General features: G+C 51.5%; 1 protein-coding gene across 3 annotated transcripts in view; it reads left to right on the forward strand.

The window, feature by feature from the left end:
- Nucleotides 1-24969, forward strand: part of LOC122734708 (protein HIRA) — an 86728-nt gene that overhangs the window by 45410 nt on the left and 16349 nt on the right. For all 3 annotated transcript variants that reach the window (XM_043975721.1, XM_043975720.1, XM_043975722.1), the window contains 7 exons: nucleotides 454-621; nucleotides 1654-1767; nucleotides 4497-4567; nucleotides 5188-5293; nucleotides 6941-7153; nucleotides 8593-8678; nucleotides 12718-12912. In XM_043975721.1, coding sequence (XP_043831656.1) covers nucleotides 454-621; nucleotides 1654-1767; nucleotides 4497-4567; nucleotides 5188-5293; nucleotides 6941-7153; nucleotides 8593-8678; nucleotides 12718-12912 — 953 coding nt within the window. The remainder of the gene's footprint in view (nucleotides 1-453; nucleotides 622-1653; nucleotides 1768-4496; nucleotides 4568-5187; nucleotides 5294-6940; nucleotides 7154-8592; nucleotides 8679-12717; nucleotides 12913-24969) is intronic.

Genomic DNA, 24969 nt, shown 5'->3' on the forward strand with positions numbered 1-24969 from the left:
TGCAGACGTTCCCCCCCTCCCTGGCCCCTGATACCCCTTGTCCAGGGCTTGGCCACCATCCCTACCCTTGGGCTTGGCCTTAACCTTAGCTCTCCTGTGCACTTCCAGGTGGGACTAGCCCCTTCCCTGAATCCCTAGAGGTGCAGAGAAGCGATCCCAGGCAGTGCTGCGCTCCTCTGTCGCTCGCACGACAGCTGCCCACTCTGAGCAAGCAGTGTCTTGAATAGAGTTGGTGTTTATTGAGTGATTGATTTTAGTGTTCGTAGGTGATTGCTCCTCTCTTCTAGTCTCAGGCTACTGAGACATTGGTGATGAGGTACTTCATCTTGAGGCGCTGATGTCCGCCCCACGAGGAGATTGGCTGCCGCCTTGGGGGGTCCTTTTTGTCTTTTGCAAGGAGAGCCAAGGTCAGGCTGGGTATGGCTTTCAAATCCCACCCCCCCCTCTCTGCAGTGTGGAGGGACGACCCACGTTTTACGTCTCAGCTGGTCACCTGATGGACACTATCTCGTCTCTGCTCATGCCATGAATAATTCAGGACCTACTGCTCAGATCATCGAGAGGGATGGATGGAAAACCAACATGGACTTTGTGGGGCATCGTAAGGCAGTAACAGTGGTGGTGAGTCTTCCCCACAGGGAGGCGGGAGGACGCAGGAGGATCCTGTGTGGAAAAGGCTTTGTAAACTTAAACAGAAAACCTAAAACAAGAGAAGAAGGAAGGAGGGAGGGAGCAGGGAAGCCAGGAGCCAGGGGACAGTGGAGTAGATACTGGTCACAGTGAGCAAGAGATGCCCGAGTGCCGCTCTTCCTCTGTGCGCTTACTGGCTGGGGCATCAAGGCCGCTGAGGCTCCTTTGGGGAGCTGCCTTGCTTCAGCGCTGATCATGAAGAGGAGTTAATAGGCCTGAAGGAGAGAACACCAGGGTGGGGAAGATCACCTGGACAACTTTAGGACAGAGGCGCAGCCCCCACTGGGACAAGTGCTGGGCTTTGGCGAATACAAAGTGTCCGGCCAAATTGGGCCCTACCAAGGTGCCCGTGGACTGGCCGCACCTTCTAAGCTGCGTCTGTGCAGCCACATCCCATCTCTAAAGTAGGATGCAAAGAGGCAATTGTAGTGTTGGGGAGAGAAACCCCATCTGAGAGGGGAAATGTGGCTGAGAAGCGGGCATCCCAGCGACCCTGCGGGTGGCTCAGAACAAGCATGGGGACTCTTTGTCCCTTTTATTTGACCCTTGGCTCCGTTACACGCCTCCAGAAATCTTCTCCTAGTCATCTGGGGTCCCAAAACAGTCATCCCTCTTGTCCTTTGTCATCCCCCTTCAGCAAATCTTACAGCTCGTGGGCGTAAGGTGCCAGGGGACCCGCACCTTCCTCTGTGGCACCAGCGCGCTGCCCGACTCGGGGTGTTGGGAAGGCTTGGCCCAGATCTGCTCAGCATCACGACGGAGAGGGCTAGAGAACCTCTAAAGAGCACGTGTCTGTGGGAAGCTCCCAGACTGGCCGGAGATTTTCGGGGCCTGGCGCGGGCCCCTGCCCAGGCGCAGAGCTTCTCCCTGGGGGTGGGGGGTGCTGTGCAGGGAAGAATCTGCTGGTATCAGTGGCTGTCCCCAGGACAGGTGCTTATCAGGTGCTTGTTTGTTTGTTTGTAGAAATTCAATCCTAAAATCTTCAAGAAGAAGCAGAAGAATGGGAGCTCCGCCAAGCCAAGCTGCCCGTACTGCTGCTGTGCGGTGGGCAGCAAGGATCGGTCCCTCTCTGTCTGGGTGAGCCTCCGGGCTGGGGCTGGGAGGGCTGGGAGGCAGCACCTGCACCCAGGGCCTGAATCTGCAGAGGCACAGACTTAGCTGTTTTGCCCAGGGTCACAAGTGGCAGTGATGAGATTTGAACCCAGCACTGCCGAAATGAAAGCCTGCATCCCTTCCGTGGTGCCAGGCCACCTCTCCTCGGGGCTGTCCTAGAGAGGCTGGGGCAGGCAGGCTGCAATAGACAGTGAGACTCCTCAGGGAAGGTTCCGGGACTAGTGGGCCCTCTTCTTCCACACCTTTGAAAGTAGGATGGATGGGGCAGCTAGGTGGCGCAGTGGATAAATCACCGACCCTGGATTCAGGAGGACCCGAGTTCCAATGTGGCCTCAGACACTTGACACTTACTAGTTGTGTGACCCTGGGCAAGTCACTTAACCCTCATTGCCTCCCCTCCCCCCCCCCCCCAAAAAAAAAGGGAAGGTAGAATGGAAGTCAGGGTGCAAACCAGGAGTCACCACAGCCTCCCCATTAGCAGCCATCTAAAGCAGGATTGGGGGGGCAGCTGTTCCACGGCCCTGGGCCACCTGACCCTTGTGAGCTGGCTGGAAGGGCTACAAGCAGAAGGGCTTGCCCGGCACCAGAAACAGCACGAGTCTGCTGGTCACTCAGGAGGAGGAGGCGGGTCATGGGGGCCTTGAAGGCCAAGCAGTGCGTGTTGTATTGGATCCTGGAGGCCACAGGGAGCCACGGCTCCTGGGCTAGAAGCCAGAGGAGCCGGGAGGAGGGACAACGTAGGGGGAAGAGAATGAGTTTGTGGTGTCTGATGGTAGTTGTGGGCACAAGACTGGAGGTCAGCTGAGGTAGATCTGAGTCATCAGCAGAGACGATCATGGAATGCATGGGAGCTGATGAGCTCCCCAGTGAAGCCGTATGGAGGGAGAGGCCCAGGACAGAGCCCTGAAGGACACCTACTGTGAGAGGAGGTGATATGAAGGAGGATCCAGCAAAGGAGGCAGAGAAGGGGCCGTCAGAGAGGGAGGGGAGAACGGGGGGGGGGGGTGTCCTGAAAGCCCAGAGAGAAGAGAGATCAAGGAGAGGGTGATGGAGTGTCCAAGCCTGCCAAGAGGCAGGACAGAGGAAAAGGAGGATGGACAAGAGGCCTCTGGATCTGGCACCGAAGACATTGTTCCTTGGCCACTTTGGAGAGGGCAGTTTTGGGGGGATGTTGAGGTCAGAAGCCGGATCAGCAGGGGTGCAGAGGAGAGAATGTGGAGGCCCCGTCACAGACGCCTTCTCTAGAAGGTTGGCCACAAAGGGCAGAAGGGATACAGGATGACAGTCAGCAGGGATGGAAGAGCAAGTGAGGGTCTTTTAGGATGGGGTAGACCTGGGTGTGTTTGTAGGCAGGAGGGAGCGAGCCAGGGAGAGACTGAAGATGGGGGTAAGGGGTGGGGCCAGGCAGTCTGCTGGAGGAGATGAAAGGAGGTGACTTGACCAAGTAGAGGAGGGCTCGCCTTGGCGAGGAGGAGGGGGGAGACCTGGGGTGACTAGGGTGGCGGCCCCTCAGAAGAGGGAAGCGCATGACAGATGGCCTCTGTTTCCTGTAAAACACGAGGTTGTCAAGGACCCCTGCTGAGAGGGCAGGGGAGGCTTGAGGAGAGCTGAGCTGGTTTGGAAGAGCTGCTGTGGAGACCCCAAGGTATAGAGGGGTGACCATGAGGCAGTGAGGGCCACATACATGTGGAGGGACTCGAGTGACCCGAGGCCAGCTGAAGTGTCCAGGCTTCATCCCAGGGTTGGTCTAGGTGATTTCCAACTGGTGGTTTGCCAGTGTGCAGAACGGATGCTCTGCTCCCCGATGCCTCTGTGCCCCTGATGGAGCTGGCGATGGGGGGGATTGGCACCGTTTTTGTGTTTAGCTCAATGACCGGTACACCCTAAAAGTGTCTGGTTAGTATAGCAAGGCGTCCTGGTGGCTGCCCGGCCCACCCCGTGTGCTATAGAGGCTAGAATTTAGAACCATCACCTTAGCTCTGGGCCTCGGAGACCATCTGCTCCAGCTCCCATCTTACACTTGGGGAAATTGAGGCTGGTAGTGTTTAAGGGACTGGCCCGACGTCTGAAGCAGGATTCAAACCCAGCACTGTCCCAATTCCATGGCTAGTGCTCTGTCCACCACAGTCTGTTACCTCCCATTCACGCACGCACGACAGCCTCAGACACCTGGCTGGTAGAGGCTGTTCAAGGCAGAGCCGGGCTTGGTGTCAGGACACCTGGGTTGGCATCCTACTGCTGCCAGCTTGGTCAGGTTACTTCACCCATCTGGGCCTCAGGTGGTGACCCCTGCATTGGCAGAGGGAGTGCTTGGCGCTAACAAAAGCCCTTCATGTCTGGGCCTCATTTACAAATGACAGGAGGAGGGATTTATCAAGTAGTGGGTGGGGAGGGCACTGGCCTGGGGGTCCCAGGAGGCAGTGTCCGGCTCAGACACCAAGTGACTGGCTGCGCCCCCTGAAGCCGGGGGCAGCCTTCTCCAAGCCTCTGTGTTCCTGTCTGTTGGCCATGCCCACTTAGCTGAGGTGTCACAGACTCTGGGGAGGTAGTTGTGCCTTGACCATGTCAGCCCTGCTAATTCTTGTGTCGGAGCTTCCTTGGATCACTGGTCGCACCCATGCTCTTGGGAGGGGCCTCTGCAGGATGGGGGATGGGCTTCACGTGTCCCTGACCTCTTTCTTCCTCCCCACCAGCTCACGTGTTTGAAGCGGCCATTGGTTGTCATCCATGAGTTGTTCGACAAGTCCATCATGGACATTTCTTGGTAAGATGAGTTTTAGTTTCTCCTCCCCAGACCAAGCAGCTTGTAGAATCCAGCTGCGTAGGGCTGGCTGCGCACTTGGGGCTGTGTGCTCTGGGCTGCACGCTCAGGGCTGCACGCTCAGGCACAGCTCATCCCCTCCGGCCCCTTTGTTTTGGGGGCCCCAGTGGCCAGGCTTTCTGTGTCCCTGTCCACACATGCCTAGGCTGCCCTCTGGCTGAGAGGCTCAGATAGCATCCTGCTGTGTGCATGGCAGAGTGGGCCTTCCGCAGCCTCTAAATGGAGACTGAAGCCCCTCGAGTTCACTGGCTCCCGGCTCATGAGGGAAGCCTGCTCAGACTGAGTAAGCAGGGTGGCAACCCCTTGGCCTCTGGGCCTCAGTTTGCTCACCTGTAACTAGGACTGGCAGTCCAAGGGATACCTTCCTCCCAGGACCTTGTTCAGGATCAAGCAAAGCCCTTGGCAGAGCCTTGCACCCCACAGATAGCGGCTCTTTCAAGGCCCCCAGCTTCCCCCATGTGGGATTGCTTTCTACTGCCAGTCAGCCTTCTAACTAGATGAGGAACCAGAGAGAAGGACTTCCCCTCCCTGAGGCAGAGTTCATCCCTTTGATTCCTTTGCAGGACTTTAAACGGACTCGGCATCTTAGTGTGCTCCATGGACGGCTCCGTGGCCTTTCTGGATTTCTCCCAAGATGAGCTCGGGGATCCCCTGAGCGAGGAGGAGAAGGTACTGAGCTAACCACCTGTGGGGGTGCACAGAGGTGGGGGAGGCCCTCCTGGCTGGGCCTCCTGTACTCCCTGGCGCCTGGCGGCTCAGGAGAAGAAAGCCAATAAAGAGGGGTTTTCCTGACTTAGTGTCCCCTCCTCCTCCTCTTTCTCCTGCCCCCCTGGGAGAGTGGCTTCCTGTAGGGAGGGTTCTGTGCGTGGTGACAAGACACAAGCAGAGGGTGCTTCTAGTCCTCAAGCACCTGGATAGGTTTGGGGTTTACATCTGCTCCATTTCCCGATTTATTCTCCCCTCCTTGCCCTTCTCAATGGAGAACAGAAAACGTTTAGCACGACTCTCCAGCCTATTGTCCCTGCCCAGGGCCACAGGAGGTGCCCCGGATCTACAGCCCACTCCCAGGGGAGCTTGTAATGTGTCTGGGGAGACGAGACTCAGATATATGGATCCAGAACACCCCTCCATCTCCAAGAGGCGTAAACACCCCCCCCCCCCGCCCATAAGGCGTACCCCGGGCTTTGGTGGGCGACCACTCCTTTAATCCAGTTCAGGGGGATCTCTTTCTGAGCCTCCATACTGAGGGGCCAGGCTAAGGACCTACAGGCCTTGGACCTGTTTTATGTCCAGCTCCAAAGGGCCCAGACATCCCCCTTTCCCGGTGCCCCCTCCTCTGGGCTCCCTCTAAGCTCTGTCACATGCCAGGCCTTGGGGCTGGCAGACTGAAGGCGAGTCGCTTGCCTCCTCAGGGCGTTTCCTCAGTGATCATCCCAGTACCTCCCTGCCCCGTCCCATGCTCTCTCCCAGGGCAGGATGAGGTTTCTCCAGGATGTTGCGCTTGCTGAGGTCTCTACAAGACCAGCCGTGGCTGTGGTTTCTCAGCTCTGCCCCCTGGTAGACGCTCGCTCTGCAGGCTGGGCTGAGCCGAGCTGACAGCCATGGGCAGCGTAGATTGGAGCTGGAGCCACAGCCAGGGGGCAGTACTTCAGGACAGCTGCCCTCAGCTCCGCCCCCAACCCCCCAGACCTCTGACCCCAGCAGAGTCGCTCTTTCAGGCTTTGTCCCCTGCTCCAGGAGCTCCCACGGGCAGAGGCATCCTCTGGAGCCTGTGCTATTGATTAGGCCATAGAGGACAGGAATCAATTAGAGCCTCCAAGGTAGTGGCTCCTGGTCATGAGGAGAGGATGGGGAGGCTGGCAGTGCCCGCACTCACTCACCTGCTGAGGCCCAGTCTGTAGCCAGGCTGCCTGGAGGAGGAAGCAGGGCCAGCAGTGCGGCCCATGGCCCTGGGAGCTTCTAGGATGGACCCTTGGGTTGAGCCAGAGAGCGCTCTGGGCTCCTTTTCTCCCCTTGACATCAGTGACAGCCTCATGTGCCTGATGGTATGCAAGGAGCAGGCCACAGCAGACTCACCTCCCTGCCTGACCTTGGGCAAGTCCGTCTCCTCCCTGAGCCTCAGTTTCATCCTCTGTCAATGGAGATGGTAACACTGCCACTCACCAGGTGGTGGGGGCAGTCCGAAGGTGCGGGAGCTTTTAGGGCCTCTGGAGGCAGCTGGTCTTCAGCGACGCAGGCGTCTTGATCTGCAGCAGTACCTGAGGTTGTGCCACATGTTTTAGAGCCTTCCTCGTTAAAGCCTCTTTTCCTTCTCAGAGCCACATCCACCAGTCCACCTATGGGAAGAGCCTTGCGGTAATGACGGAGGCTCAGCTGCCCACCACCATCATCGAGAACCCCGAGATGCTCAAGTACCAGCAGAGGCAGCAGCAGCAGCTGGGCCACAAGAACGCAGCGGCCCGGGAAGCTGGCTCCAGCCCCAAAGTGGCCAGCATGGTGAATGGCGAGAGCCTGGAAGACATCAGGAAGGTGGGTCTCAGCCTGAGCCCGAGGCCCTCCCACCGAGGCAGCGCCAAAAGCCGCTTCCCTCTCGGGGCCAGTGCTCTGTGCCAGGCGTGCGCTGGGGCCACCCCGGGAGCTTCCCGACTGCAGGGCTGAGGGCTGTGGTTCCTTGTCTCTGTCGCAGAACTTCAGAGCTTCGTGCTCAGTCTAGACTTGCCAAGGCAGGGCTGCCTGGCCAGCCTGGGAGCTGGACCTTAAAGGGCAGGAATGATGAGGTTCAGTCTGGGAGAAATGAGGATTGGCGTGGAAGCAGGCCCAGCAGAGGAGGAGGCTGATGAGCGGTGGGGAGGCCTCGGGGTCAGAGATGCCAGCAAGGAGGTGTTAACCCAGGCAGAAAGTGTGGAGGGCCTGCCTGGGGAGGCAGCAGCAAGTGGGTGGGCTTCTGTGCTGAAGGATGGCAGGGGTGGAAGGAGACAGGGCAGTCAGAACTTGGAGTCAGAGAAGGAAGAAAGGGATGAGCCCACGTGTGTCTGACTCTGATTCCTTTAAGCAACTTTTTGGGCCTCTCTCTCCCACAGATAGGCAGAGCCCTCAGTAGCTGTCATTATCTGGGGCAGGAGGTCTTCCTTGTTTGGGTGTCCTGGCCCCTTTTGACAGTGATGCTAATGGAGACCTTCTTAGAATTGGGGATTTTAAATGCTTAAGATATACCCAGAATTCCACAGGTGATTATCACTGTTCAAATAGAGCTACCAGAATGTTTTTTTTGGGTTTTTTTGTGTGAGGCAATTGGGGTTAAGTGACTTGCCCAGGGTCACACAGCTGGTAAGTGTCAAGTGTCTGAGGTCGGATTTGAACTCAGGTACTCCTGAATCCAGGGCCAGTGCTTTATCCACTGCGCCACCTAGCTGCCCCCCCCGAATGTTTTTTTTAAAAACAGGTTCACAAACCCCAATGCAAGAAGCTCTGATCTCAGAGGACCTGACCCTCTGTGACCTTGTTTGGTTTCTTGGTTAAGATTAAGAAGATAGGAAAAGGAAGGAACTTAAGTTCCCTTGGACACCCCCAGAGTCTCTCTGGAAACACAGATTTTTCTCTGACAAGAGCCTCCTGGAGGTTTGGATCTTTTGAGTAATTCCTGTTTATGTTGTGGCCTTGGGAAGGAAGGCACTGACCCAGATCTGCTCACCTTTCTTTAGTCAGCTCCTTCGTTTTTTGTCTCAGGTTGGTTTCCCTGGGCTTGCTGTGGCCCACTGTTCTTGGCCCTTAAATGTGCAGAAAGTCAAAGGGGAGATTTTAGGGAGCCAGCAGCTTGTGCCCCGCTGGCATAGCAAGATCAGTTTGCTCAGGATGGTGGAAGAAAAGCGAATCCTGGCCTCACTGTGGGCTCAGTCCAGCCTCTTTGCAGTACTTGGGGAGAAGAGAGAGCGGGATTCCTTTTCATTTGTATTTCTTTTCCTCGGCAGAACCTATTAAAGAAGCAAGTGGAGACACGGACGGCTGACGGCCGGAGGAGGATCACGCCCCTTTGTATAGCTCAGCTGGACACTGGGTATTCATCAAGGTTTTAGTTTTTTCTGTTACCTGTGGAGGCCTTCATCTTCTTCTCTGTGGGGTCTGCCTGGAGAACGGCTCCAAGTCTTCTTTGTGTGTGGCCTTCCTGGAGTCCTCTGGTCTTGATGTGATGGAGAGTCTCTCCATTCATCCCCACTGCATTCTCCCACCTCGGGAGTAGCGAGGTTCTCTGCCCCAGGACCCAGCTGGCCTCCTTTCTCTGCTAGCCATTGTCACCGAGCATGCCGACCCAGATGGTTTAGGAAGGTTTTCTGACTTTCGTTCAGTTTAACCTGCCCTTGAGAGCCAAACACTCGGGCCCATGGACCCGATGGAGGCAAAGCCACAGGTGTGCCCAGGCTTTCCTGTGCACAGCCAGCCTCACCATGCTATGTGTTTACCTCAGCTCAGGGCCGCTGTCACCCCACGTGCCTTCCATTCTTCCTAGGTTTTAATGATAGCCACAGAATCCTGGGAATGGGGATGGGACCTTGGCAGCCCTCTCTCCTCTTACCGTCCCCCTTCACAGAACAGGAAAGCGAGACTCTTGACAGGGACGTTAATCCTGGTACCCTTTGCACTGGGCATCCCTCTTGTGACTCTGGGCCCTGTCAGTGCCATTTCCTCTTCTGAATGACACCCCGTCATCCTCAGCACTTGGCCAGGAAGGGACCATGCCTTCAGGCCACTCTCTGTGGCCCACCAAGCTCCTTCTGGACTGATCTGTGGGGTGGCCTTGCACTTTCCCTGATGGTCCAAGGCAGCAGATAGTTGAGTCTCCCATCACGGAAAGTCCACAGAGCCTTTGTCTAAGAGGCTGTAGAGAGGATTCTTATTCCCATTTGGGTTGGTCTTTTGAGGTGCATCCAGCTCGGACACGTCTGTCTCAGACCTCCAGCCACATAGCCGTACTTGGACTTGGCAGAGTAGCCTGTCGTGGCTGGATAGTCTGTGAACGTTTCTTGAATAGAGGCCTCTTGTGTGACAGATTGATCTGAATCTACAGCACACTCTCCCCCAAGTGTGTATCAAGCCTGTCATCTAGAATTGAGGGTTTTTAAGAGAGAAGAGAGAATGCATGTTCTTTTTCAAGGCCGTCTCATTCTCAGGGGCTCAACGCAGCCTCAATTCAGGGATGACCTATATTTAGTCCAATATTCTGTGTCCTGAATTTACCAGCTTCCCTGCCACTTCAGACACATGTAGAGCAAGACGCCTGGTCCAGGTAAGAGGCCAGTGTGCAGGCTCGTGGAGAGAGGAGAAGGAGGAGGACTTACCCTCCCCTCTGGACCCTCCCTCTGGGAGCTGAGTAGCTGTGCTGACTAGATGTGAGCCTGAAGCTCTGGCTCCTGATGAGGTCGGGATCCCCTGCTCCCCCCAGAGCGGTTTGCAGAGCCTGCCCGCACTGGGCACTCAGCCAACTTGCCCCCAGCCTGTTCCACGGCCAGGCCCCGGAACGTGGCTTCGAGTTGACTTTTCCATTTGCATCGATAGAATTCAGTAGCCTTCCATCCAAGGGCCAGGAGGGACCGTGATGAGGGGTGAGGCTGGTGATCATGAGTGTTTTTCCTTCCAAGGATCCTGTGAAATAGATAACGGAGATATTTGGGGTTTAAGGAAACTGAGGCCCAGAGAGACAAAGTGGCTTTCAACGGTCACACAGCCGGTCAGTGATTGGGCTGGCGCCAGACCCCAGGCCAGTCTTCCAGGTCCAAGGCCAGGTTCTCTCCATTCACTGGTGTGGCACCAAATGTATGTCATGTCTTAGGCTTTTCAAAATATTTTCTTCACTCGTAAATGAGGCAGCCCCCATACACCTGAGCAGCCAGGAGGCTCACCCCCCCCACAGCTCCCTTGGCATGCACAGCCGACAGGGCCTTTTGCTGCCAGATTCACTCCTGGGTGCCAGGATCCTTCTGGCAAGCCCTCGCTTGGACACTGGGTACAAGCCCTTGAGAGGCAGGAGGTGGCACCCAGCTGTGCAGAGGGACACCTGCTGACTGACCTGCTCAGCTGCCTTTGGCTGTGCTCTGGTGTCCCCTGCCTGGGAGCACAGCTTGCTTCTACCTTGTCAGGAGGGACAGGTGGGGGAGAATCAAGCCTGGTCACCCCAGGCCCAGACCCCGTGCCCTGCTAAAGAGAGTGCTAGCTCTTGTCCAGTGAAACCTCTTGGTAGAATGTCTGGGCTGGGAGGGTCCTAGAACATGCAGCATCACAGTCAGAAGGGCCTGAGAACAGAGAATGCCAGAGATGAGAACCAGCAGTCTCAGCGCAACGTTAGATCTTGGAGGGTTCTCGCTTAGAGTATAGAATGTAGAATGTCCCATCTGGGAAAGGACCAAAGGGCCTCCTCGCAGCCAGGCCTCTCCCAGTGCTCCTGTAGAAAAGGTAAGGAAGTGCTTTGTTTCACTTACATCAATTGCCTCCCAAATGGAAAGGAACAGCAGGGCACTGGAGGTGACAGAAAGGGGATCCAGGGGTTGGGAACTCCTCCTTGGACGTGCCTCCCTAAGGTTTCCATTGACACCATGGCCGAAGGGGGTGGCGGCTTCCAGTAGAAAAGACTCTTGTAGTCGTCGTTTCCCTGAGATATGGGGCCTTGTGTCATGCTTTGGTGAGCGAGCCACGTGCCCCTTGTAGTTTGGGAAGCAGGAAGGCTGGAACGCCTCGCCTCACGCTTCTGTACTGAGATCTCTGATGGGCCCAGGGTGGTGCCACTACAGATGCTGTCCTCATTTCTTCCCTGAGAGGTGACGGCTGTGCCAAGGACTTTCCCTTCTGTCCTTCCTTGTCTCCAGGGCCAGTCCAGGCTTGGCATGCAGTATGCACTTAATAAATGTTTGAAGACTCCATGAGTCAGCGGATAAGCGTTCATTGAGTGCTTCTTGGGAGCTTAGGTGTTTACATGCACTTAGTGCCCCAGGGGAAAACAGGAAGGTGGTGATGCCTCCCCTGAGGGAGCTTGCATTCCTCTAGGAAGACCACATGTATGGACACGGGGCTTGGTAGGACAGATAACCAAGAGGTACGAGGTTCTGACCAGGAGCTCAGTGGCATTTGGGGTGCGTCGAGACTGACTTAAAGGAGAAGGTGCCCCTGAGTCATTCTGAGGGTGAAGGTAAGAAAGAGGAGCACTCCAGGCATGGGACCAGCAGGTGCGGAAGGAGGCCGGGGAAGTAGCTGCCGGCCAGCTCGAGGAAGGCTTGGAGCTAACAAGCATCGTCCACGGGTCCTCTTGGCCCTTGGTCAGGGTGGCAGGTGAATGAGGCTGACCGCACTGGCTGGCTGGGGCACAAGTTCTGCCTGACCAACACAGGCGGCCCAGGCCAAGCTGTGACCTCGTCATGCGGCTGCTCCTGCATCCACTGGGATGGACGTCCATCCCTGCCTCTCAAGATCCCAGTCTTGTGGATGACACGCTGCCCATGCCCAGAGGCTTCCTGGCAGTGCCTTCCTCAGGACCCCCTGCCCCCCAAGCTGTCTTTGTCTCCCAGTGATTCAATGTTACGTGTCGAGACCTGTATGTCAAGAGACCTAGTGGGGAGGGGGGGGTGTCTGTCTGTCTGTGGCCATTGACAAGGCACTTAACTTTTCTATGCCTCCGTTTTCTTATGTGTGAAATGGGACCAAAGATACTTCTGCTCTGCTTTTGCTTGATTCTGTGGTATCTTGTACAGCCCAGATGAGAGGACTTTTAAGCTGCAAAAGTGAAAAGGGCCATATAAACATGGGGTGTTGTTACGAGCCTCCACAAAAAAAGCTTGGGGTGCGTGTGGATCAGTGGTTCTCCTCTCTTTATCAGGGAGTTCCCTTCTGCCCTTTTGGGTTGGAGGTGGAGCTTCCACTTAGGGAAGCGCAGTGACCAGGCTGGGTTTGCACTCTGAGTCTCATGTGTCACACAGAGACAGACAGAGGCTCCTACTGCCTGGTTCCTTCCACGCTGATGGGTTGTGGGATGGAAGCCCATGAGAGGTTAGGGAGGAAACTTGTCCCAGCATCGCTGCTCGGTCTCAGGGATCTGCTCTGTTTCTGTGCAGGGACTTCTCCACGGCCTTCTTTAATAGTATTCCTCTCTCGGGATCGCTGGCGGGCTCCATGTTGTCTTCTCAAAGTAACCAGCAGCTCATGGCGCTAGATTCCAATGCTACCAACTCCCTCTGCACGTCAAAACCTTCCTTGGAGCCCGTGGCATCGAGTCTGAAACCTGCAGGGGATGCTGTCGGTAAAGACAGGTCAGTATGTGCAAGAGGCTGCTTCTCAAGGAGAAGCCAGCTGCTTTGGCCCCCAGATCTCAGATTGGGAAATGCTTTCCCATCATGCCACAGGGTCTCACTTCCAGACATTCTCCCTGGGTTCGGGTCTCGTCATCTCCCGTCTCCTTTAGGTGGCAATTATTCTATTCATATGACCAGAGGCTGTGTGTTCCCAGCGCTGCCAGGGTGCAGTCCCTTGTTGGCCACATCCTACAGCCTTGTTCTGCTGCCCATGGTGCCTTGTGCAGTGCCATTCTGTTAGGTATGTGGTGTGTACAGTGGTACAGGCTCACAGGGGAATAGTGACAACGTGCTTAGTTTTGGGAGGGATTTTGCATCACAGAGAACACTGGAAGCTGCATCTTCCAAGTTGGGATGCTGCCTGGTTTTCCCCTTCTGGGGTCCAGCTCGTGGTAGATCTGAAGGAGCTGGCCACAGTCTCTTGGTCCATGCCCTGGTTTGTTCATTGTTAAGCTGGTCTTTTTCCCATTGTTAACATATGTTAGCACATGAAGTGAAATGTCATCTCTGATTTCAGAGAGCCCCGCCATCAATGCTTTTCCCATCCTTTGTTTATATTTGGCCACTTCATTTCACCAGTCTGTTCTTTCTTTGTTTTTATTTTAATTTTATTTTTTTAGACAATCAGGGCTAAGGGACTTAAGCTATCAGGTATCTGAGGCTGGATTTGAACTCAGGTCCTTCTGATGCCATGGCCATTGCTCTATCCACTATGCTACCTAGCTGCCCCCATTCTTAAGCAAGTATCTCTACCGCCTCCCCATCACCTTGTCATAGGCAAGCCTTAGCATCAGCACCTCTCCTGAGAGGAGATTCCTTTCTCTTCCTTTCCAGCTCCTTTCTACCTTTTGGATAGCTTTGATTTTTTAGTGAGTTTTGTCCTACATCAGAATGATCTTTTTTTCCCTTCACCTGTGACTCAGCAGTTACATTTGTCAGGTCTTTACCCTGTGATCAGTCAGTCAGTCAGCAAGCCTTTATTAGGCCCCAACAGTATGCAAGCATTTCTTGCCTCATAGAACACACATTCTCTCAGGATGGCAAACCTTGTTCATAAATGTCAAGAAAACATGCACACAAGCATTACCAGGTAAATGATGAGACCCTTTGTAGGTGGGTAAGATTTGGAAGAAAGTGGGAAAGTTAAGATGTAGAAGGGAGTGGGGGACAACGTGCCTGGTATCCAGAACAAGTGGCACAAAAGCCTGGAGATGGGAGATGGATCGTTGTTCCTGAAGAAGAAAGAGAAGACCTGTTAAGCTGGACTGTCGAGTGCAGGAATAAGGGGAGTGATGAGATATAATAAGCTTAGAAAGGGAAGTTGAGCCAAGATTGGGAAGAAATAGAAAAGCTAGGCAGTGACAGGAAACTGGGAGTTTGAGTAGGAGAATCGCACCGTTGGGCATGCACTTGAGGAAAATCATACTGGTAGTTGGAAATGGTCCTCGGGAGTGCCTGTGTGAGTGAAGCCCAGGGGTCGATGCCAGAGATGGAGAGAGGGGAGTGGTGACACAAGGTATGAGAAAATGAGGGGTCAAGGGTAATACAAAGGTAGAGATCCTCAGGCATGAAGGTGATGCTGCACTCCCTCAGCAATGAGAGGGGAAGTGGGGAAGGGGAACGGTTTGAGTTCTGTTTTGGCTTCCATTTCCAAATATCCAGAAGGCAGTTGTAGGTATGTGACTTAAGACTGAATATAGAGATAGTAATTCAGTTGCAGAAACTGTTGAGGTCAAAATGACAGCAAGTGTCCTGCGACTGAGAGTTGCAGCAGATCGGCCATGGTCTAGGGATGAAAGGTGATGGAGAACCAAGGGAGGGCAGAGCTGGGAGAACTCATGGAAGGATCCAAGAGGTGGCCAGAGGTTGAGGAGGACATTGCTTAGTTGAGGGGAGAAGAGAAGAGAGGGTTTGGGACTGCACTGGTGGGGAGTGGGATGGAGAATGGGAGAGAGGGAAAGACCCCCTTGGGATTAGATGGTGCAGAATGCCCCTAGGCCCATAAGCTTGGGAGCAGAAAGGTACTCACTCATGTACCATTTTCTCCTCACCTTGGCAGTGGACTCCCATTTCATGACTTCTGTGCTTCTGAGTCCAAAGATGCTTCTCTGGAGCAGAGTTGAGCAGCTCATCCTCAGCTCTATATTGCCCATCCCCTGGGAGCAGCAGGCCTTCTCCCCTCACCCACCCCATAGGATTCCCATGGGATTTCCCTCCTTCCTTGGCCCTGCCTGAAGTGCTCAGGGCTGGAAATGTGAAAAAACACGTGTTGGTTCCTGTCTTAAAGGAGCTTACATTCCTCTGGGGAAACAACGTGTATGCATATAAGGTCAGCCTAAATATGTATGGAGGAAGTCAGTAATTAAAGGGGTTCATTAGCAGCTGCCTGTGGGGTGGGGAGGAGTCAAGACGCAGCTTGACACAAAGGAGTTGGTGCTGGACAGGTTAGGGAACTCGGCCTTGCAGAGGCACTGCTCCCCCAGGCTGGCCTTCCTTAATCTGCCTGCCATGTTCCCTAGAAAGAGGGCAAGAAACGGACAATGATTAAGCACCTACCACGTGTCATGCTAAGCCCTTCACAAGTATCTTCTTATTCAGAGTTGTTAGGCAACAACTTTGTGAAGGAGGTGCTATTATCATCATCCCCATTTTACAGTTAAAGAAATTGAGGCACACAGAGGTAAAGTGTGAGGCACAATTTGAACTCAGGACCTCCTGACTCCAAATTCAGCGCTCTGTTCCCTGTGCCACATAGCTGCCTCTTCTGTGTGATATGGTTTCTGTATTTATATTTTTATCATTTAAATTGGTAAGTTTCCTGAATATCCGCATCAGTCAGATTTTTTTTTAATGTTTATTGATATTTTTTGTTTTTACATCACCTGCGTATTTCAAGGGCTCCTGCCCCTTCTCCCTCCCAGAGAACTACTCCTCAGGGACCATGTTTTTGCCTTTATTTGGTTCCCCAGCACTTAATACAGGGCCTGGATCATGGCAAGGCCTTAATAAACACTTATTGACTGGCTGATGTTATGAAACAGAATTTTTTTCAAAAGAGAAAGAAAACCATCTCATTGAAAAAAATCAACACAGTGAAAGAAGGTCTGACAGAAACTGTCGTGTTTCCCCCTGTCCCACCTCCCCAAATACCCCCTACTCCACCCTCATATTGTATTTTCTCTGGGGGTGACCAGGGTCATTCTGATTTCACAGCACTTCTGTTCCTTTTTGCAACTTGTCCTTTTTCTCCCAGAGCTGAAATTCTACAGGATACAATTAGCCTGAGAAGTATGGGAAGCTCTCCCAAATAAAAGAGAACTCAGCTCTGGGAGAAAAAGGGCAAGTAGCGGATTCTACTTCTTCTGACCCTGAATCTGTTCAAATCTGCTTTCCCAAAGGAGCCATCTAGCTAGTCTGGCCTTGTCTCCAAAGTTCTAATTGCTTCTACCCTAGCTCTTCCTTGTCGGTAAGAAAGAGATCAGAAGAGATTTTCCGTCTTATTAGTTTTTCCTCCTATTGAAGGATGAAATTATTATGCTGAATCAGGAAATTATTAACTGCCTCTGCTTTTGGCAGAAAGAACTGCAGAAGGCGTATAGGTAATAGAAATTCACCATCACTATTATCAATCAACCATTTATTAAACACCTACTATGTGCCAGGAACTGTGCTAAAGCTGGGGATTCAAAAGACAGTCCCTGCCCTCAAGGAACTTACAATCTAGTGGGAGAGACAGTGTGCAAACAGATAGATAGATGAATGGGTGGAGATATATATATATATATATATATATATAACATATGAAGATATATTGATATAATCTTTATTTCCTATTTATCTTGTATATAGCTTACATATATACATATGCATGTGTGGGGGGTAAAAGCTATATACAAGATAAATAGGAAATAATTAGAGGGAAAACACTAGAATTAAGAGAGATTCGGAGAAGACTTAGTTGGGACTTAAAGGAAGCCAGAAGATGAGTAGTTGGAGCAGAGGAGGGAGAATGTTCCAGGTGTAGGGGGTGGCCAGAGAAAATGCCTGGAGTTGGGAGATGGCGTTTCTTGTTCCTGGGACAGCCTAGAGGCCAGTGTCAGTGGATTGAAGAGTATGTAAGGAATAAGAAGCCTGGAAAGGTGGGAAGAAGATGGGGTTTGAAGGGCTTTGGGTGCCCCACAGAGCATTTTGTGTTTGCTCCTGGAGGTGATAGGGAATCAATCACTGGAGTCTGTTGAGTGGCGGGTGACATGATCAGACTTAAGGAAGATCTCTTTGGGGGATGGACTGGAAAGGGAGGAGACCTGAGGTAATGAGGACCTCCGCTGGGTATGGGCAGACCAGGAGATGCTGCAGAGCTGACGTCAATTTGCCTTGGTGACAGCTTGGAAATTGGGGGTAGAGAGTAAGAGGGGAGTGCAGGAGAACTTCTAGGTTGAGAGCCTAAGGGACTTGGACGAAAGTGTTGTCCTCTATGGCAGTAGGGAATGGGGGAGGGGGGAGATATGTGAGTTCTGTTTTGAACATGTTAAGTTTAAGGTATCTACAGGACATCTGAAAGGCAGTTGGGTATGTGAGATTGGACATGGGCAGAGATCCTCAGCATAGAGGTGGTCATTCAATCCATGAAAGCCAATGAGATCAGCCAGTGAAGTAGAATAAAGGGACAGAAGTACACCCAAGATGGAGCCCTGACATTTATGGTCAGAGCGTGTGAGCTGAAGGAAGGTCCAGCAAAGAAGACAAGAGTGCTCAGATGGGTAGAAGGAGAACCAGGAGAGAGGGATGTCCTGAAAACCCCAAAAGAAGAGATTATCGAGGAGAAAAGGGTGCCCAACAGTGTCCAAGGCTGCACAGAGGCCAAGGAGAACGAGGATGACGAGGCCACTGAATTGGGCAGTTAAGAGCCCATTCACCGGTCACTTTGGAGAGAGCAGTTTCAGTGGAATGGTGAGACTGGAAACCAGATTGTAAAGGGTTAATGAGAGTGAGAGGAGAGAAAGTGGAGGCCCCTGTTGTGGGTGACCTAGAGCAGGGCTTCTTAAACTTTTCCCACTCGCAACCCCTTTTCACCTGAGAAATGTTTAGGCGACCCCAGGTATATAGGTATATAAAATAGGTATACATAACCTTTTACTGTTTTTTCTCATGTTTTTCCTGCATCGCCCTCATTTCTCTTTCCATTTTTTCCTCTACCTCTCTATCTTCAAAGTCCTTTTTGAGCCTCTATGGCCTGAGACCAATTCATATTTTTCTTGGAAGCTTTAGATATAGGGGCCCTGACACTGACATCTTCCTCTGAGGGTGCCCCTCGGTCTTTCTTGTCACTGAAGAAACTTTCTATGGTCCTCACCTTTCTCTGTCGGCTCATCTTGCCTTTCTTTTACTAGACTTTTAGCTCCTTAAAGTGGGGCACTGTTTCCAGGCTGCAGTATCCCAAGCTTCAGAAGTCCCAGGTGGTATGATTTAAGGAGGATCAGGTTCTTCACTGGCCTGGCCTGTTCCCTGGTCCTTAGATGACCCCAGACCAACTTGCTAATCAACCAGCTTTGTGTGTTGTGGTTGTTAGCTCCGACCAGCCTGTGCCCCTCCCCCATCAGGGCCACTGCTACTCGAGCCTACCTCCTGGTTCTCAGCAGGGGTGAAAAACCCAAGTTCTGCCTCAGCACCAGCAGAGACCCCTGTAGTCTCCCCCCTGCCCAGGGCTCAGCCCTCTCACCAGACTGTGAGCTTAGTTCCAGACGACACTGGTGCTTCAGCTGATTCAGAGACTCTGGGGGTCTCCTCTGGTGAGGCCTTCCTGGGATTGGATCTGTGTTAGGCTGACTGTGGGGTTGGGCTCCCCTCCTGTCTCAGCATACAGCTCCCTCCTTCTGACCTTCCAAGTCATTCTTGGTTAGAAGATGATTTCAGTACATTCTTCCGTGGGTCTTGCTGCTTCAGGCATTGCCCTATGGCATTATTTCAGTGTTTTTTGGAGTGATTGTGTCATGAGTTCGAGAGCTCACTGCCTTTCCTCTGCCATCTTGGCTCCGCCCAACTGTTGCCAGTCTTTTTTGCCACCCACATTCCATTATTTTACCCCATAGGTGGTTGCAACCCACAGTTTAAGAAGCTATGTCAGGGCAGCTAGGTGGCCCAGTGGATAAAGCACCGGCCCTGGATTCGGGAGGACCCGAGTTCAAAGCTGGCTTCAGACACTTAACACTTACTAGCTCTGTGACCCTGGGCAAGTCACTTAACCCTCATTGCCTCTCAAAAAAAAAGAAAGAAAGAAAAGAAGCTGTGTCCTAGACAGCCTTTTCCAGGAGTTTAGCTACAAAGGGCAGATGAGAAATAGGATGATAGTTAATGGGGAGGGAAGGATCAAGTAAGGGTTTGTTTCAGGGTTGCGAAGACAGGGGCATATTTGTAGCTGATAGGAAATGAGCCAGTAGAGAGGGAGAGACTGAAGATAAGTGACAGAGTGGGGATGACAGAGAGAGGGCCCAGTGTGTTGGTGGAGAGGGGATAGAGTAGGATCACTTGAACAAGTAACAAGTACAAGGAGGGTGTAGCCTTGGTAAGGAGTGAGGTGACAACATGAGATGAGTGAAGGAGGAAGGGGGCAGAAGACACCTAGGTGATAGGAGATGATGAGGAGGGGAGAAGAGGAAGTGTTGAATGGCCTCAATTATTTCTGTGTGTGGCACTGTTCTCAATGAGAGGAAGTTTCTAAAAAATCATGTGGATGCCCAGAGAGCTCCAGGCCCCACTCAGATTTTTTTAAAGATACAGAAACAAGGGTGGATAACACAGTTGACACAGATGGGTGACCCAGTGCTGTAAGCAGAGCTGCACGCTAGGAGTTCCTCATCTGCTGAGACTGGGAAGCAATACCAAGGACAAGCAGAGAAGGGTTAGCTCTGTTGGGGGAAGAAAGGAGAGACAAGGGGTGGTCCCTACTCAGTCTTCATGTCTGGGTGGGGTGACTATCCCTGATGCCAGAGGAGACAGGGCTGCTCATTCATTATTCAAGGAGAATAGGAAGGTGAGAACAATAATGGCCATTGGGAGAAGCAAAGAGAGCACCAAGCTGCCTGGAGTGGAATGTAGATGCCAGTGGGGTCTGTGGAGACAGAAGAGCTTCTTGGGACTGGCCCCGGGCCACATTGACCTGTTTCACAAAAGGGAAGGTCTGCAGCTGACTGCTGGCTAGGGAGCATCCCTTTGATTGTTGGGAAAAGTCCAGAATAGTCTATTAGCAGAGCCAGTTAGTGACCAAGGCTTCAAGGACCAAGATGCAGCTTGTCCTCCACAAAAGCTGGCCGGGAAGCTACCCTGGTTATCTCCTTTGTAGATAGGAAATTAAGGTGATTGTGGGAAAGATGGAGAGGCACCAGCTCAACAAGAGCATCACCAGATGGATTCAGAGCTGACTCAAAGAAGACTCCATCCTTAATAGTTATGTGCCAGGAGGAGGTGGAGCTCCCCCACAGAACTCTTCCAAACAAACCTACAAAACGTTTCAGGCTGAATCCAGGTCAGGAAATCCTTCCCAAAATAACCACGAGTCATTTTTCCAACCCAGATTAGTAGACAGTTACAGAGAGTTCTGTGCACCGGGTCTGGCCAGGAACAATGGAGGCTGTGCCCCTGGGCAAAGAGAAGTCCCAGTTTGAGCCTAAACTCACGCCAGGTGAAGAAAAGATTCCAGCTGGCAATTCTGGTGCTCACTGCCTAGTTCTGGGTCACAGATCCAGGGGAAACAGAGGAGGTGCCCGTTTAGAATAAGTGGCAAGAAGCTAGCAGCAGCAATGTGGCTCAGACCCTGGGAGCAGAGCAAGGTCTCTGTTATAAGTACTAACCTAATTTCAAGACTGCAGAAGAATAAACAGGGTGGGATTCCTGGACCAAAGGGAAGCCTATAGTTCTGTCCCTCTGAACCAGCTGAACTTCTCAGCTGGTTGATAGTACTAAGGCCAGCATCCATCTGCTGTGGCTCAGACCCAAATCCAAGTCAAGAACTTGCAGAGCTCAGGCTGGAGCAGACAGATCCCTAGCCTGTCCCTGAGAGCCTGCAGTAACATAACACTCACCACCCCAAAGAAAGCAGCAGCAGGACCAGCCTAGACCTTCCCTCCAGAAGTACATAGAACCCAGCTCTAACATCAAGTCCAGAGTCAGAAAGTAGGATGAAAAAATGAGCAAACGCAAAAAGAATCCCACGATGAAAAGCTGTTGTGGTGACAGGGGTGGTCAAGACACAAACCCAAAAGAGAATGACTCCCAAAATGTCTACAAGCAAAGCCTCAGGATAAAAAATAAAAAAAAAGATTGGGCACAGATTCATCTAGAATTCCAGAAAGAGATTGGGGGGAAAAGTTTAAAATGTTTTATAAATGAAATGAGAGTGGGGCAGCTAGGTGGCGCAGTGGATAGAGCACCGGCCCTAGAGTCAGGAGTACCTGAGTTCAAATCCAGCCTCAGACACTTAACACTGACTATCTGTGTGACCCTGGGCAAGTCACTTAACCCCAATTGCCTCAGTAAAAAAATAATTTTTTAATTCAAAAAAATAAATGAAATGAGAGTGCTTGAGGAAAAAATTGGAAAAGAAATGAGACTTATGGAAGAAAGAATTGGAAAGAGAATTAACTGCTTGGCAGTAGTACATGACCTAGTTCGAGCAACAAACTCTTTGAAAATTAGAATGGACCAAATAGAAGCCAGTGATTCCTTGAGACAAGTATTTTATTATTTTCCAGTTACATGTAATGATAGTTTTCAATATTTCTTTTCATAAGAATTTTAGTTCCAAATTTTTTTCTCCCTCCCCAAGACTGAAAGCAATCTATATGTTATATATGTACAATCACATTAAACATATTTCTGCATTAGTCATGTTGTACAAGAAAAAATCAGAACACATGGAAAAAACCTCAAAAAAGAAGAAGAAAAAACAGCCCAAAAGTAGAACCAGTCTGGTTCAATCTGCATTCAGAATCCACAGTTCTTCGTTCTGGATGTGGTGAACATTTTCTATCATGAGTTCTTTGGAATTGTCTTGGGTCATTGCACTGCTGAGAAGAGCTAAGTCTATCATGGTTGATCATCACACAATGTTGCTGTTACTGTGTACCATGTTCTCCTGTTTCTGCTCACTTCACTCAGCATCAGTCCACTTAAGTCTTTCCAGGTTTTTCTGAAATCTGCCCGTACATCTTTTCTTATAGCACAGTAGTATTCCATTACATTCATATACCACAACTTGTTCAGCCATTCCCCAATTGAGGGGCATTCTCATGATTTCCAATTCTTTGCCACCATAAAGAGAGCTGCTATAAATATCTTTGTACAGGTGGGTCCTTTCCCTTTTTTATGATCTCTTTGGGATACAGACCTGGTAGTGGTATTACTGGGTCAGAGGTTATGCACAGTCCCATAGCCCTTTGGGCATAGTTCCAAATTGCTCTCCAGAATGGTTGGATCAGTTCACGACAAAGGAGTATTTTTAAAAGTCAACACACAGAAAAGGGGGGGAAAAATTATCAAGCCTGTAGTCAGGAAGACTCATCTTCATGAATTCAAATCTGGTCTCAGACACTTACTAGCTCTGTGACCCTGGGCAAGTCATTTAACCCCATTTGTCTCCATTTTTTTTCATCTATAAAATAAGCTGGAGAAGGAAATGGAAAACCACTCCAGTATCTTTGCCAAGAAAATCCCAAGTGGGGTCCTGAAGAGTTGGACATGATTGAAACAATTGACCACCACCAACAGTCTCATAGCTAAAACAACTGGCCTGGAAAATAGAAGGGAAAAAGGAATCATTGGACTCCCTGAACACCATGACCTAGACAGGGTATTTCAAGAAATCCTAAAACTGCCCAGATCTCTTAGAAGCAGATGGCAAAGTAGAAGTATTCTGGTCGCCTCCTGAAAGAAACCCCAAGATGAAAACTCCCACACAGAGTTGGGTACAGGAAAATGGGGAAATCAGAAGACGGGCAGATGGGGGAGGGGGGGCTTAATATTAATCAAGGCAACCTTCAAGTAAAGATGGACAAAGAAAGTATAGCAAAGAATTGGAAATCAAGGCGATGCCCATCACTGAACAAGCTGTGGTTTATGACTCGGGGAGTTTGTAAACAGGATAAAGACCAGGTGTCTGAGGAGATGTGTCTGTACCCGCTGGAGGTGTTGGGAAAGAAGGTGTTTTACAAGGTGTTTTCTGAGTTGCCTGTTCAGGAAGGGAAGGTGCGAAGGCACAGGATGTGGGGCTTGTCCTTGGCCGAGAGGAGTCTAGTAGGGTGTGATGTTCCAGGGTCTGCAGGCAGAAGGAGAGGTGTCCTCAGCTCTGCAGGATTTAGTGCTGGGGACATAAGGAATAAGATAAGGGTGGGGGGGCTCCACTGTTCTGAAGCTTATGACCTAGGGAGGGAGAGGGCGTCTGTAGACCGGATAGAGTGCATTAGAGATGGTTGAGAGAGGGAGGCATTAAGAGGGGCTGAGAAAGGGCTCTTAGGAAAGGGGGGCCTTGGATCCTGAGCAAGAACGTGAATTTAGGAGTTTATCGAATAAGTGACTGAAGTGGTCAGACCCATTTTTGATAGATAGGAAAACTGAGGCTCAGACTATGCTTCTCGAAAGTGCTGCAGTTGGAATCCACGTCCTCTAACTTCAAGGCATGTGGAGGTTCTCCTGTACCTTTGGGGCTCTACCTTACAGGACCGGGCCTCTTTCTTGTAAGACTTTGGGTTCCTAGGTTGTCCCTGCCTGAGGTGAATATTCGCATACACATCCCTCCATTCCTGCATGTGAATGCATCCCGTTGGGGGGGGGGTGAGTAGTTGGCCTTAGTGTCATGCACATTTCTGGAAACTTAAATCCCCATTGATATGGGCTTGCTCTCATGCTTAGGGAAGAGAGAAGGGAATCAGCATTTATCAAGCTCCTACTGTGTGCACTGTACTAAGGATTTTTTATGAACATCTTTGAGCTTCACAAGGGCCTAGAAAAGTTGGTGCTACTATGGCCGCCATTTTGTAGATGAGGAAACTGAAGCAAACAGGTGAAAAGACTTGCCCAGGGTCACCCAGCCTGAAGTCATAGTTGAACTCAGTTGGAGGCCTGCACACTGTACACTTTGGCGCCCTCTAGTGGCCACCTGAGTGTACCTCTGGCAGCCTTCGTTCCGGGTGCTTCCCACCTGTCTCACCTTTGGTGGGTACAGTAGCCGGTCGAGTGTGCTTCAGAAAAGTGAGGTGATTGGCACTGTTAAAACAAGATTCAGGGCTAATCCTGATGATACAGCTCCCATTTCTGTGGCACTCTCTGCCCTCCCCACCGTTCTGAGTGACGCAAGGAGGGACCATTGGCACCATCATACAGATGAGATCCCTGAGATCCAAAGCAGCCCGTGGCTCACTAGGGAGCACATGGAAGGGGGAAGGTGGCCCAAGATGGAGAAGGGAAGCAAGCAAGATGATTTTTCCACCCAGGTAGAGAGCTACAGATCACCAGGATCCATGGCAGGCCCTTGAGCCTAGCTGTTTACTACCTTTTGTTTATTCTATCATGGACTATCTTTCAAGCCAACCCAACTTAGAAAGGTTTGGGTTTCTTGGCATCTTCATATATTATAGCATATTGATGACTTAAAAACACCTTGTCTAGACCAAGTTCTTAGAGAATGTACATTTTTTTAAATCTGAAAAGTGGGGGCAGCTAGATAGCGCAGTGGTTAAGCACCAGCCCTGGAGTCAGGAGGACATGAGTTCAAATCTGGCCTCAGACACTTGACACTTACTAGCTGTGTGACCCTGGGCAAGTCACTTAACCCCCATTGCAAAAAAAAAAAAAACCTGAAAAGTGAAAGTGGATGAACATTCTGTAGGAAGAGATTCTATATAGTATTGAGAAGAGCCTCTGATGCACTCTGACCAGCCTGCTGGGGCAGCCAAACCTTCAAGGACCCCGAGACAGAGGCAGGTTTCAGCACTGGCGGATCTCTTCCTTGTAGACACCCATTAC

Source organism: Dromiciops gliroides, chromosome 1 (genome assembly GCF_019393635.1).
Source record: "Dromiciops gliroides isolate mDroGli1 chromosome 1, mDroGli1.pri, whole genome shotgun sequence".
Classification (NCBI taxonomy): domain Eukaryota; kingdom Metazoa; phylum Chordata; class Mammalia; order Microbiotheria; family Microbiotheriidae; genus Dromiciops; species Dromiciops gliroides.